The sequence below is a fragment of the Chaetura pelagica genome, unplaced genomic scaffold, assembly GCF_000747805.2.
Source record: "Chaetura pelagica isolate M959 unplaced genomic scaffold, ChaPel_1.0 scaffold135, whole genome shotgun sequence".
Classification (NCBI taxonomy): Eukaryota; Metazoa; Chordata; class Aves; order Apodiformes; family Apodidae; genus Chaetura; species Chaetura pelagica.
This window is the reverse complement of record NW_009953649.1, coordinates 4,518,083-4,532,333: the sequence shown is the minus strand read 5'-3', so window position 1 is coordinate 4,532,333 and position 14,251 is coordinate 4,518,083. Positions and strand designations below refer to the sequence as shown.

At 43.7% G+C, this 14,251-nt stretch overlaps 1 protein-coding gene across 1 annotated transcript in view; it reads right to left on the bottom strand.

The window, feature by feature from the left end:
* FNDC1 (fibronectin type III domain containing 1) overlaps positions 1-11,525 on the bottom strand; it is a 194,922-nt gene extending 183,397 nt beyond the window's left edge. Inside the window, exons 1-7 of the mRNA XM_010000015.1 lie at positions 11,501-11,525; positions 10,557-10,766; positions 8,209-8,307; positions 6,248-6,362; positions 4,880-5,067; positions 4,126-4,233; positions 66-254 (exon numbers count right to left, since the gene is read on the bottom strand). Of these exons, the coding sequence (XP_009998317.1) occupies positions 66-254; positions 4,126-4,233; positions 4,880-5,067; positions 6,248-6,362; positions 8,209-8,307; positions 10,557-10,766; positions 11,501-11,525 (934 nt within the window). The remainder of the gene's footprint in view (positions 1-65; positions 255-4,125; positions 4,234-4,879; positions 5,068-6,247; positions 6,363-8,208; positions 8,308-10,556; positions 10,767-11,500) is intronic.
* Between the last annotated feature and the right edge of the window lie 2,726 nt (positions 11,526-14,251).

Sequence of the window (14,251 nt, the reverse complement as noted above, 5' to 3'; positions counted from 1 at the left end):
GAACATAACTGGGACCAAGGCAAGAATGGGCAGACTAAGCGCTCTGTGCATGGCCTGGTACTTACCTGCTGGGATGGCAACACTGAAGGCTTTAGACTGAGGACCCGGTCCTCTCCTGTTTGCTGCACGAATTTTGAAAATATAGCGCTCCCCAGCCTGCAGACCATCTATTATGGCTGATGTTGTAGCTCCAGAGTAGGTGATGGACTTTGCTCCAAATGGCTTGAGAGCCGGGGCGTATGAAAGAATGTATTCTGAAATGATTTGGCAGACGGTTGGAAGGAGGAAACTGAAAACAGTCCCGTTTCCAGCAGACAGACTGTATGGGTAGGATGAATTAGAACGTGCATTACTAAAATTAATACACTAGCAATGCACGCTGAGTCAACAGCTGGAGTATAAAGAGAGAGAGATTTATACACATATATGTAGGTAAGTCAAGCATTCATTCATCTTAACAGACAAAACCAAATCACATTGATGACCTAATGACTGAGACAGATTATGTTAGCTCTACCTTCCGAAAATACATATGCAACAATGCCCATCAGAGCGAAGAGTCACCAACAAGAGCCAGATGACATCAGTGCATTACAGAGAAGGTGAGAGGGACATATGAAAGATACAGCATCAACTACTGCATTGCTTGGTGCACTGCAACAGGAGGCCTTTTTTGTTTCTGGACACCCACAAATATAGGGAAAAAAAATTAGTCCTCTGAAAAATAAAAATCAGAAATAACAGATGAAATCTACAAAGATAAAATGCACTGTAGGCAGAAAACACATATGAACATTAGCAGAAAATATGCAGTGTCCTACTATTTGTGGAAATCTTGTCTGAAAGACGCTACAAATGTTAGGTAGTGCAGATTGCTACATTTAAAATACCTGTGCTGGTACAGCTGATGGACCAGAAGCAGATTTTAGAGTTCCCAAGAGAAAGAGAATTTTTCAGCTTCTTGATTAGCTACCAAGATAATTGCAATCAACAACACATGATCCAGAGAAAATTCTGCCAAAACTTAACTTGCTCACAATGGTGGACAACACATAATTGCGTTGCTGACTGTAGCTACGTCCACAGCAAAACAGAATATTAATAATTTGTCTTTCCCACAGAAATTCTTTGGAAGACAACAAAATGGTGTAGTCACGTAATTATTGTTCAAGGCATCAGTATTAAAATCAGGTGACATTATTCACTAGTATTAGTTACTTTCTTATCTTACATTTCCAACAGAACCTTGACACAGCTATAATTGCACTGTGCTTTAAGATCCCAATAATGCAAAAGCAGCTCTGCCAGTCCACTGTGGTGAAACTCTACCAGCTCCAAAGGCCATATACTCATTCCTCAGCAGTGCTGGCGCCTGAGTGGCATACCCATGAAAACACCAAAGCACTTACTTTAATCTTGGGAACAGTATTACTGCAGTCACACATAAGTGTTTCCAGCTGAGTCTTTGCTTAGAGGGGTTTCAGCTACAATCCACAGGCGAGCAGGTAAAATTCATGCCTGGATGACTGAGATCTTACTCAGAAAATATAATTCTACCAGGAAATAACAGCACTGCATATTGCCAAATGGTAGCAACAGCACACCCATCCCACAAAATCAAAATCTGTCACACTGTGCTTAACTAAAGCTGAGGTCAAACACGACTGCAGGGAGAGCAACCAAGGTCTTGTTGCCACCTAAGAAATTCACTCTGCTCACACCTTTCAGTTTACTGGGGCACCTGTGCTCTGTGATAGCTTTCTGGATAGAGAGAAATTTCATCCATTGTAGGCATAATGAGAAGACTTCCCACTACACTCCCAAGGAGTGTAGGTAAGATCTCAGCCATATGCAGGCTTCCTTTTCTTTTCAATCCTCTGCAAGAGGTACAGGTATCAGACTGAAACAGGATTTTGAAAATAAATTCCAAGTGGTGCCAAATTTATCTCTCTACACCAAGAATCATGTCGTTTCTTTTGAAATTACAAGGGCATTTGGTGACAGGACAAGGGAGAACAGTTTCAAACTGGAAGAAGGTAGATTTATATTAGACATCAGGAATAAACTCTTCACTGTGAGGGTGGTGAAACACCGGCACGGGTTGCTCATGTCGATGCCCCCTCCCTGGAAGTGTTCATAGGCCAGGCTGAATGGGGCTTTGAGCAAGCTGGTCTAGTGGTAGGTGTCCCTGCCCATGACAGGGGGGGTGGAACTAGATTATCTTCAAGGTCCTTTCCAACCAAAACCACTCTATGAAACACCATAACACTTGAGCAGTCACAGTGCCATGACAGGAAAACACTAGAACATAATACTTTGTAAAAAAGGAAACTTTTTTTTTTTCTGAAAATGAGCCCACCTTCCCTGGATTAAGAGCTAAGACATGCCTAGGTCTTCAAAATAAAGAAAAAATATATATTTCATAAATTAAATGTATATATTTGATTAAATGCAAATGCATTTAATGCTCAGTAACACCAGTGCCTCTGCTTTAATTGCAGAGGCACCAATGTTACTTATGGTAATTCTCAAATGGCTACTGGAGGGCACTTTCTCCCACTACTTTAATGTGTGGTATAAATATATAAAAGGGCAGTGTTGAAAAACAAAAGAATAAAAAGACAAAAATTCCTGATTCCCATGTGCTACCAAATTACTATGAAGTGCTAATTCAGTGGTTTCATTTAGCCAGTACAAATGTCTTTTTTGTCATTTATTTGGTTTAAAAATAAGACTTCTCATGTAATACTTCATATTCAAGGAAAACAATGATATTAGACACATATAAGCTTTCAGCCCTTAAATATCAGGTATCATTAAAATTATTGCCTTAGATGAATCATCTAAAGAGCAACAGACAAAAACAGACAAAGGTCTACAGACTGCTCAAAATTAGAAACAGATTTGAAATTTCAGATAATGTCCCTGCATAACCCTAGTTTAAAAAATAATAATACTTGGACACAATTGTAGCTCCATTGAAGCAACTGGCAAGATTCCGGCTGACTTCAAAGAGGAAGGAATTCCACCACTGCCTTGAAGAACACAAAAAGTAGGTCTTGTATGCAGACACTTTCCTCCAGGCCAAAGGTTTTTTAAATCCTGAGATGCTACAGTGCTGATAAGGCACCTTCAGAAACTTTTGTAACTCAAGAACACAGTCACGTCAACCACTGGAGAACTGAATCAGCCAAAAAATCAGCCTGTTCATTTTCAGAGAGAAAAAAGGAAAAAAAAATATCCCAGAAAGTTGATTTTTTTTTTTAATCCCATGTAAGTAAATAGCCACTGATGAATTAGCCTTATAACTATGTACAATAATGATAGAATCACAGAATGGTTTGGGTTGGAAGGGACCTTAAAATAATCTAGATCCAGCCCTCCTGCATGGGCAGGAACACCTCCCACTAGATCAGGTTGCTCAGAGCCCCATCCAACTTGGCCTCGAATCCCTTCCAAGGATGCAGCTTCCGCAACTTCTCCAGGTGACGTGTTGCAGTGTCTCACCAGCCTCGTAGTGAAGAATTTCCTCCTAATGTCTAACCTAAATCTCCCCTCTTCCAGTTTTAATCCATTTTCCCTTGACCTCTTACTACAAGCCCTTGTAAAAAGTTCCTCCCCAGCTTTCCTGTAGGCCTCCTTCAGATATTGGAAAGATAATGCTATAGTGCAAAAGGCTTACGCATGACATCTATTGAAATAATTATTTATGCTTGCTTCTTAAGCTGAGGCTTTCCTTCTGCCATAAACTAGAAATAAAATGCAACATAAACCCACTCGCTTTCTTGGCAACTACCCAACTTATCCTTCTTCGCCTAATTGTTGCAAATCCTTTAGGAACCTTCCTTCTTGAGCTCCATTTCAACCTGCTTTCTAATGGAAGAAGAGGTATGTGTGCACACGCAACACGCTGGGAAGCTCTGTGACATCCCAGGCACACAGTGACGATGGCTTCCCAGAGGCAGTGCCGAGATGCTGGGCTGGAAACAAGAAAATCTTGCTTGGGTATAAGTCTTTAACAAGTGAAAAAATCCTGACACAGTCAGGGGTTCCAGCTTGCCGCTCAGTCTGGCTTCAAGAAGACCAGCTCCTTGAGGGGATTAAAAACTGACAGTGATGACTTACCTTTGACTTTTCCTTCACTCTCTGGGAGAGCATCCCAGGATGCCGCTACAGACGTTGGTTTGCCCTTTAATGGCCAAACATCCAAATTTTCAGGTGCAGTGGCAGGAGCTGTGAAACAGCCATATGCAGGAGAGGCAAGTAAGAAAAGTTGATCTGCACAGCATATACCTTTTGCTCTCCTCATAGCAGAAATTCCTATGTGGCTGTTTCAAAGATACATGTGAAAAGCACACGTGGCTCAGTTCCATGCGTGCCGGTGTTATATCTCTGTATCAGACTTCTGTAATGAAATTTCATTCCATACTTTCAGGAACATGTTGCCTGCAGAAGACTGCTACTGTGGCTTATCTGGAATAACGTGGTAATTCAGTTGTTATGGACCACCTCCCTGTACCAAAGGGACCCTGTGGCTTCTCACTGGTGAAGGCAGAAAGATTTAAAATTTCTACACACAGAGAGGGACAGCAGCCAGGATGCACCTCCAAAGGAAGAGGCAAGTACAGCTGCTGGGGTCCAAGCTGCTTACCCATCCCCCCAAAATACCCAATTCACCTTCCACTGTTCTCGTCATGCTGCACGAGCAGCCCTGATATGCTCTCCAGGGCACTGCTGCAGGCAGCAGGAACGAGGGTTTTCCCAGGTTCCCAACTTTCTGCCCCAGGAATCAATTATTTTGTCCTTCCCTCAGGTCAGCTGTGTCTCACAATTTAATCTCTAAAAACTGTATCTTCCCAAGGACCTTTTTAATACGTACCTGCCTCTGGAGTCCGTTGGTAAACAGACACGCTCCATTTCCCCTCCTTTTCTCCCTCCAAGATTTGGACAGCAAACTCATACACGGTGTCTGGCAGCAGATTCTCCACCAGTGCCCGCCGGTTGGACACCTGCTTGTAATCCCACCTTGCTGACTCCCCCTTTTCCCGATAGCGAACATTGTACTGCCTGGGACCAGAAACACACAAAAGTAAGAATTCACATGTCAAAATCTAGCATTAGCAGAACCAGAGAGGGATGGGGCTGTTTTCCCTTTGCCTAGTCTGCTGGGGCTTGCTGGGGAAACCACCAAAATGCAAACAACAAAATCCCACCACCAGCCAGTATCTTTTAAGAATCTGCCTTCCACTAACGGATTCTGATTGCGTTTACCCTAAGGGATGGATCACTCTTCCCAGCCTCTCACTGAAACACCCCCTGCCCTGGGAGGAAGTCACAGGGTTTTCTGAACCAAGCCAGGGGTCCCAGGAGGCTCCAGGCCACCATCCCACCACCCCACAGCCATGAGCATGGCCAGATGTCTGGGAGCCCCTCACTCCCAGAGCAGTGCTGGCAGCTGGCTTGCCACGTGTCTGCCCAGATAATCGCTTCCACAAGGAAACTGAGAACATGTAAAATTACCACTTTTCCTGCTGTGCCCCCGGGGGTACTTCAGCCCCAGGTTAACAGCCCTTCACTGTTACTAGGCTGAGCAACACAATCCAGCATTTTCAGGTTCTTGGCAGCTTCCAGCCCATTTCTCTGTTTATTTTGGTCTCCAACTGCTGCAGCACACTGCTGCCAGCCAAGCTCTCCTGACAGTGGGAGACCCCAACCCAATCAACCTCTGCTGTGCAGGGCTTCTGGAGGATCAGCAGATGCAGAGGGCAATGACAGGTGTCATTTCTGTTGCAGATGTTTCTCTCAAAGCTGCAGTCTGTTCCAACAATCCAACTCAACACCTTGCCTCTGCCTCTCTGCGGTTCGTGCTCCATCCCCACCTCTTCTTTCCCCATGTGGGCATAAGGATTTGCCAAACACGGTGGCATAGCAGCATTTGAATAGCAAAAAAAAAAAAGTACCTGGTTGGTACTTGACAACAATCAGAAGGGATCTAGACCCATGTAGCCCAGTGCTTACACAGAACTCATCCCCCCACATCTACCCATGTCAGGTTTCTCTTCTCTTCCATGAAGCATGTCCTTCATGACCATGAAGTCACTGCCATAAGTAGGGATATGCAAATTCCTACAACCTAAGCTAAATGATTCCCCAATTATAATTAAATAAATACAAAAGCAATTGGTAGTGAGTTGGCAGCAGTTCTCCTTTAGCGTGTGTTCAGAGAAGAAAACACAGGGCTAAATACCTATTTGCTGCAACCTTCCGTTTTTCATACAGTGGGTCTGTCCAAGACACGAGCACAGACTGAGAGGACATAACTCGAACAGTTACATCTTGTGCCACCTCCACCTCTTCCTCCTCTGAAAAGGCAAAACAAAATACCACATCAACAAGATGGAAGTTCTCATAAAAAATAGTAACTGTCTTTAGCTGATGTTATGATACACACACCGCACAAACGAATACAAATACAGCAGTAGTAGAAAACAAAGTACACTGACTATTGATGGTATCACATGGAAATATTATTTCTTCTGTTAGTTGGCTGCTTACAAGACCAGAGTACCAATATATTCTGCAGTCTTTCAATGTTCTACCAGTCCCCAAACAGTTACTCACAGCAAATGTCTTATTAACATACTGACATTCCTAGTTTCTGGCAAACTCACTGCTAGAGCTTCCTGGAAAGCAGAAACTTTGCCTTTTGAAAAATTCTGACATTTAAAAATTTTGTTTCATTTTAAGGGGCAGTAAAACTAGGGACTGTCAAAAAACCTGCACAAGGGACAATTCCTGCATATTTTACATTTTTGAGTGCTTCACAGAGATTGGTTGAATTCAGCTTTTCTATTTTTCATGGTATACAAGACAAAAGTGTAAAAGTTTAAAAGAAAAGAAAAAAGAAAACATTGAAGTGGGCTGTTTTGACATATCAGAATATCTTTTGCAAATAATTCACAACACTTTGAAATTAAGTGAAACTAATTTAATTTTTTTCAGGTTTTTTATTTTTATCAGGTTCCTTTTTCTATCTGTCCATCAAAGTTTTTCCAGTCTAGTCTACATAGTGCCCCAAGAAAGATTCATGACTCTTCCTATGAGTGTCACAGTAACCACTCCCAAGTCTTCCAGAGGCATAGAATGCACCAGGCGCAACCCTCCAGCCCAAGTTTTACAGAAGAGTAACACTGGAAAAATACTGATGTCTGGAGAAAAGAAAGGGGCCAGTAAACTTTGGAGTACAATTTTATTCTCTAGGAACCTTAATTGTGTATGAGCAAAGTTCAAGGAAGACTGTCCTTCTTTTCAGTGCGTGGCAGTTTGCCCCAAAACCCAGCACTGCCCACGCAGAAGGCAGGCAGTAAGGAAGTTAATTTCACTTCTTCCAACCCGTTTTTTAATGTAGAGGGTTCTCAGACAACTCCAGGTTTTCCAAGCCAAACAGCTACTACACAAAAGTGTCTGAGAGGACTCAGTTACTACGCACAACTGGTTTAGGGGACATAGTCACAAAGTTTTGCAATAGGAGCACCTTGAAGGGAGACAGTGAGCATGAGAAGTGGATGGCATCACCTCCTTAGAACAGGTGTGAGGTGGGATTTCAATACACCACAGTTTCCAGTTCTGACAAAGGTGCTCTCCATCACCAAAACACTCTGCCACTTCCATGGCATTCTCATAGCAAGTTGAGGGAGTGAGAAAATGGTGCTGGCATGGAGATGATTCAGAAACTTGCTCATCCTTTTTAACCTTGGCAGCAGTATGTAACGCCTTCTTTCCAAAAGAAAGTAAAAAGTTTTGCTGAGCAAATTTAGGCTTCTGGAAAGGGGGTAGATCTGAGAAGAAGGCATACTGTCATGGAGATCCTGGCTTTGATCTAATCAAGTCTGCTTATGTGGCTATTGCCATGCCATAATGTTTGCCAGTAGCCTCAGAGGAGGAGATTAAAAAAAATAATAAAACACACCAAAAAAAACAAACCAAAGAATGCAAGAAGAAAAGTCCAACCAACCATGTTGCAGAGTTGTATCACTTTATTAATCCTGCTTGAATTAGAGAAGCAATTGAAGGTATCCAGCAAGCTCTTTAACACAGAGAGAAAAACTTCGTAGCTCCAGCACCAAAAGACTTGCAGTCTAAAAATCACAAAGCCATCTCATTGCATTCAAATGTCTCCATGAATTGACAGATGTGGTAGAAACATACCTGTGACTTTCCTTTTAGTTAAAGATGACCTATAGACAGGCTGGTTCCGTCCTTGGGAGCTCCTTGATGGCAGCGAAACCACATGAACTGATTCAGAGGCTGTAAATGCAGGGGGAAAAAATAGAGGCTTTTCTGTAACTTTGTCATTGCAAAAAAACCAAAACACTTGTCTCTTCAGGTAGAGGTCTATTTTATTATTTCCTGAGATAGTGCTTTGAAAGGTAATTTATTTAGATACATAGTATTTATATCAGAGATTTTAATATGCATGCAGTAAGAACAGTAAAGGTATTTTAGAAACAGGAAAGCAAATTATTAACATGAAACGACCATTACAAGAGTGATATATTCCAGATCTGAGTTCTTTTCCTGGTAATTTGACATTTTAAAAGTTTCCTTCTTTATAAAAAAATGATATTAAAGTAATTAAAACAAGAAATAGATGCTTCAAATCATATTATGCAGTATTTCTTATCAAGATTAAGTTCCTTATTCAACTCCCACTAAATCCGTGTACTGCCTGGACAGGCTCTCAGCCTGCACAGTAGTGGCACATGCGGAGCATCAAACATACAGGGGAGCATCTTCCACACACATCTCAATCCTGACACCTCAGCACAGATGCCAGAACAGCCCCTTCATAAGCAGTGCATAGAAAGATAAAAAATTGAGGGATACTAGAGAAGGGATGAGAAGTAAAAGATTCATGGTAGGAGAGGGTGAAATAACTGCTAACGGTGACTGCAGAGTTGTCTCTCCTTGGACAGATGGAGATAAAGATGTGCATTTATTACAAAACCCACAAAGCAGAAGAGGAAATAGACATGTACACTGCAAAGCCATCTGTGATTTTGGAATCATCACCCACTTTATAACCCAAGACTGGATCATCTATGGGACAGGCTTTCAGCCTAGAGGAGAGATTTTGAGAGAAAGAAGCCTAACCTTGAGCAAACACACCCAAACAACAAAGAGTAGCTGAAGCCTGCAGGAAGAGAGTTAAAACAAGGCTCATGTGTGCAGACCTAGTGCCTGCTCACGTGAGAGGACCTCAGGCAGCAGGACAGAGACAGCTCTGCCACTACACAGGCAAGCAACACAGACGGTGCAATGGGAAATGCTCAGCCTCTGGGGAAATAAAGCTGTTGCAAACCCCACTGCTATCATTAGATGGGAAATTCTTTCTATCAAGGGCACACGATTTAGAGCACAAGCGCAAATGGCTATGGTATGTCAGGGAGCACAGAAGAGACCAGCCTGACTATCCCAGGACCTTGTAGTGACCAGGGCATCATGAAGACACTGGAGAGAACATGAACATAACAGAGTAACCCTGTAGTACAGAGCCCATGAAACAGCCCTACTGGCAAACATGGATACATTTAATGAAAGCGTTACTTTTTTTCTCCACTGTCCTGAAAAAAACATAGGGGCACAAATTATCATAGAATCATAGAATCTTAGGGGCTGGAAGGGACCTCGAAAGATCATCTAGTCCAACCCCCCTGCCAGAGCAGGGTCACCTAGAGTACATCACACAGGAACGCATCCAGGTGGGTTTTGAATGTCTCCAGTGAGGGAGACTCCACAACCTCCCTGGGCAGCCTGTTCCAGTGCTCTGTCACTCTTACAGTAAAAAAAATTTTTCAGATATTCACCTTGAACCTCCTATGCTCCAATTTACACCCATTACCCCTTGTCCTATCACTGGTCATCACTGAGAAAAACCTAACTCCGTCCCCCTGACACTCACCCCTTACATATTTGGAAACATTGATGAGGTCACCCCTCAGTCTCCTTTTCTCCAAGCTAAAGAGACCCAGCTCCCTCAGCCTTTTCTCATAAGGGAGATGTTCCACTCCCTTAATCATCTTTGTAGCTCTGTGCTGGACTCTTTCGAGCAGTTCCCTGTCCTTCTTGAACTGAGTGGCCCAGAACTGGACACAATACTCCAGATGCGGCCTCACCAATGCAGAATAGAAGGGGAGGAGAACCTCTCTTGAATTGAAATTGTAAGAAGACGACAAGGAACAGCAGATTAAAGAGCAGCTCCACCACATGCAATGAGAATCTGAGCTAAGCCTCTTCTCCCCAGCCCCTCCCTCTATTGATACGAGCAACTCGCTCACGGTGTCTCTTTAACGCAGCATCAGGTTCTGCTACACTTTCCACCCTGGTCACCACATCAGGAACACATTAGAAAATGCAATTATAGTGAGCATTTTCACTTACAAGAAGAAGTTATTTTGATGGCTACAACATCACGTGATCCGTGGCCACCCAGCAGCCACAGGGGATTAGAGACGTGTGCTGTTCCGGCTGGATGCTACCAGGGAAATCTGACTCACCCAGTTTTCTCGCTTCCTGGTTTTGCCGCTCATGCGGCAGGGGAGCGTAGCTCATCCTTCGGCTGCTCTCTCCGTACCCACGGAGGTAACCCTGGGATCTGCTGTGCGGACTCCTGAAGCCTGCTCCATAAGGTGGCTTCCACCGAAAAGACGACTTTCCATCAGGAGACTGGGCGCGCACTCTCAGAGTTCTGCTTGGCGTGTCCTTCTCTTCAAAAAACAAGCAAACACACAAAACCCATCGCAGTTATTATGAAGCACATGACATACAACAGTCCGCATATGTCTGTTCCAAGCACATCTATTAAATTACATCAGAAAAAAGGGCATAACTTTACAGTTGTTTTCATTTCCCTATACAACCCAAGTGCAGTAACAAATTTTCCAAGTGGGATGTACAATATTCAATAGTATCTTTTCCCAGGCTCTTCAGACAGACCAGTGCAAGACACCACAAATGAAAACATATCATAATGCAAGAAACCTTGCCAGAAACTGGGGATGTCTTGTAGCTTTCCAGTTCAATCTCTTCACTTTTCCTTTTTTTTTTTTTTTTTTGAATTCCCCTTCCCTACTTTAGGCACACCAGTACATTATTTTTTTGGCAAATGCTAAATGTTAGCATAAAAGGAAGCACAGAACTGTTTCACTATTTTTAAACTTCCTTTTAGAAAGCAACCCACATTAAAAGCAGCTTATTTTCTCCTAGACCCATCACTAACCGTTCTGCTCCTTGACAGCCTCATGTATAACAGGTCTGTTCCACACATGATTCAACTTCCCAAACTCCCATTATATAATCCCTTGAGTGTTCTTCTCTGTAACAGGTACTTTATGCAAGTCATTTATTTTTACATTTACTGGCAAGTTAACAGCACTCTTTTAAGAAGTGACAGTGATGGAAGCATTACTCAAGCAAGCAGTTTGGTTGCTCTGAACAGCACCTCCAGTTTTCATGGCATTCTCCATCACATATAATCTGCACCATGCTACTGCACAGTCTGCAAGCACATCCGCCAGAAACAGGAGGAAGAAGAATGCTGGGAGCACCAGCCAGGCCTGAGATTGCCCACCCTTGTAGCAATTTTACATTTCACATTCAAAGCAGGTCCCTCTCAGTCTCCTGTAGCAGTGCCATTCCACCAAGCACAAGGTTGTGTGAACCTGCCAGTGCAGATGCTACACACTGTACTGAAAGGCTCTCACTCGCTGGCTAAGCCAGTTGCTGCAACCACAGCAACGTCAGGAGAACAAGAGACTGGGACAGCAACAGCTGCCAGGGACCTGGATAGACAATGAAAGATGACACAGTAAAGAACCTCCTGCCAGAGTAATACTGACATCCTCCTTCCAGCACCAGTTCAGGAGCTCATACGAATTAAAGGCAGCACTTAAATATGTTACTTCAAGTATTTATTGATGTCTACATGTCCCCACACACACCAAAAACAGGTTCTTTTCCAGTATTTCTGCTCAGTAACATCATCTATAACCAAACTGTTCACTGGTCTTGATCTATTGAAAAGGTTGCATATTCTTAGACACTCCCAACAAATGGTTCTATTAAATTTCCTTTTGGAAGGGATCATAGTGACTCTCACAGCTGTTGGCAAAGCTTATCTTGAAACCCCTGTGAGAAACACAAGGTTTCAATGCTGATGTGCTGTATAACATAAGCAGAGAACCACACACTCCCAGGAAACTCAGAAACACTAGGCAGTATCTCAGCATGGCAAGCCTTACCTTTTTGTTTTGCCTACAGAGAGACTGATCATCAGTTTAAATACAAAGACTTCAGCAGTTTCTCTCTTATGGCTGTCCCTCACCACCACAGCAAAGCAAAGCAACTATAACCCAGATTACTTAGGCAATTAAGCTGGTTTTACAGACACTTTGTGTTGCCAGAACAGTGTATGCTAGCTGGATCACAGCAGTGGATCTGGTCCTAAACGTTTAACATGCAGTAAATGCCTTTTGCTATACAATAAATATGGTTGCTTTCATGAGGCTCCCTGAACACTTTTTAAGGAATGTTCTCAGCCACATACTCTATAAAAAAAAAAATCACTTGCTCCCACACAGTTTCTTTTTCTTGCTATCCTGAACAGTTGCTAACCCAGATTTCAAAAGTCACTGATCATGTAGGCACACAGCTTTTATTCACACCACCATGGAGAACTGAAAAAGAGCAAAATTCATGTTGGAAGGGTCCCCTGCATGTCTCTTCTCAACCTTCTGCTCAAAGACAAACTGCCTCCAACACTGCATGAGGCCAGCCCTGGTTTTCCCTAGCTCAGTCTTCAAAACGCCTCAGGATGGAGATGGCATAGCCTCCCTGCCCTTTCCAACCCCAAACTCCCAAAGAGCAACTGCTGCCCAGCATTCCCTGTGGCCTGCCACCACCAAGTAGTGGCTTCCTTGCAGTCCCCATCAGACAGCAGTTGGCTGCTGTGCAATGCTGCCCTGTCCTCCCACTTGTCAGATTGGGCCAGCCCCACTCCTGCAGCCTCTCCTTGAACCCCACATGCCCTAGGTCCTAGGTAGCCACCATCTACCTGGATCAAAATAACTGTCCTGAGCAGCACAGCCCTGCCAGAGGGCAGTAACACCTCCTCTCAACCACCCACACTCTCCTGGCTTGCTGGGCAGTGGTGCAAGCACACACTTTGGGTTTCCCCTTGGTGGCCCTGTATGTCATGGTGCACCAAGAGCCCATTTGCCTGTGGTGTCCAGGAGGGACACTGCAGCTCGACAGCTCTGCTCCCCCAGTCAAAGCCACAGCTTACAACCGGAATTAAAACAGAGAGTTGTAAGGGACAGCGGATACAAAAGGAACCAGCCCAGCCAGAGAGCCATATGGAAAGTATTCCATTTAAAACAAATGTGGTTTTAGGCAAGTTTATTGACCCAAATGCTGAATGCAGGGGATCAGCTGAGATTTTAAAACCAGGGCTTTCCAAGGCTTTCATTACTTTCCTCATGGTAGCACCACACTTTATTGCCCACTTTTCCCATTTCACTACTTAGCTCCAGTTTCTGTTTAGCTTTCCTTGTTACAGTTTGACTGGCACAACTCTGACAGCATCCAGGATGCTGCTATCAGAGAATGGTTTAAATGGCTTTGCTGGTAATGGCTGATCCATCAAAATCAGTATTTTTGTGAGAAGTACAAGCCAGGCTTAATAAGAGAGGGATTCCTCATTAAAAACAAAGAGCAGCAGAAGGAACTTGTCTACCTCACTGCAGCCCACAGCCCAGAAGCGGTCAAGGATAAGGCTTTAGGCGCTGACTTCAGCCACAATGAGGAAGAAGGTGAAGCTGGCTCATGTCACCTCATATGAGCACCCACAGGACTGCTGTCCCGCTGGGCTCAGTCATGCCATAAGGCCAGTGTTCCCTCTAGTCAGGACATTTCCCTACTCCTTAAGCCCCCCACAGAACAGCAAGTGATTGCCTCTCGTTGACACAGTCCCCCCACCTGAGCACTCTCCTGCCCTGGTCTCCTCATCTCATCTTGGCTCCTGAAAATTTCCACAGGGAAGACGAAGCTCACTATGTCCTAAGGATCACAGTTTGGTCCTGCTGGCAAGGCTCATTCATCTTAAAAAAAGACAACCAAACAAAAAATCCCAAAAATCCCAGAACAAACCCACTGTCCTAAACAAGCTACATTCATCAGGATGGGCGGGAGGAGG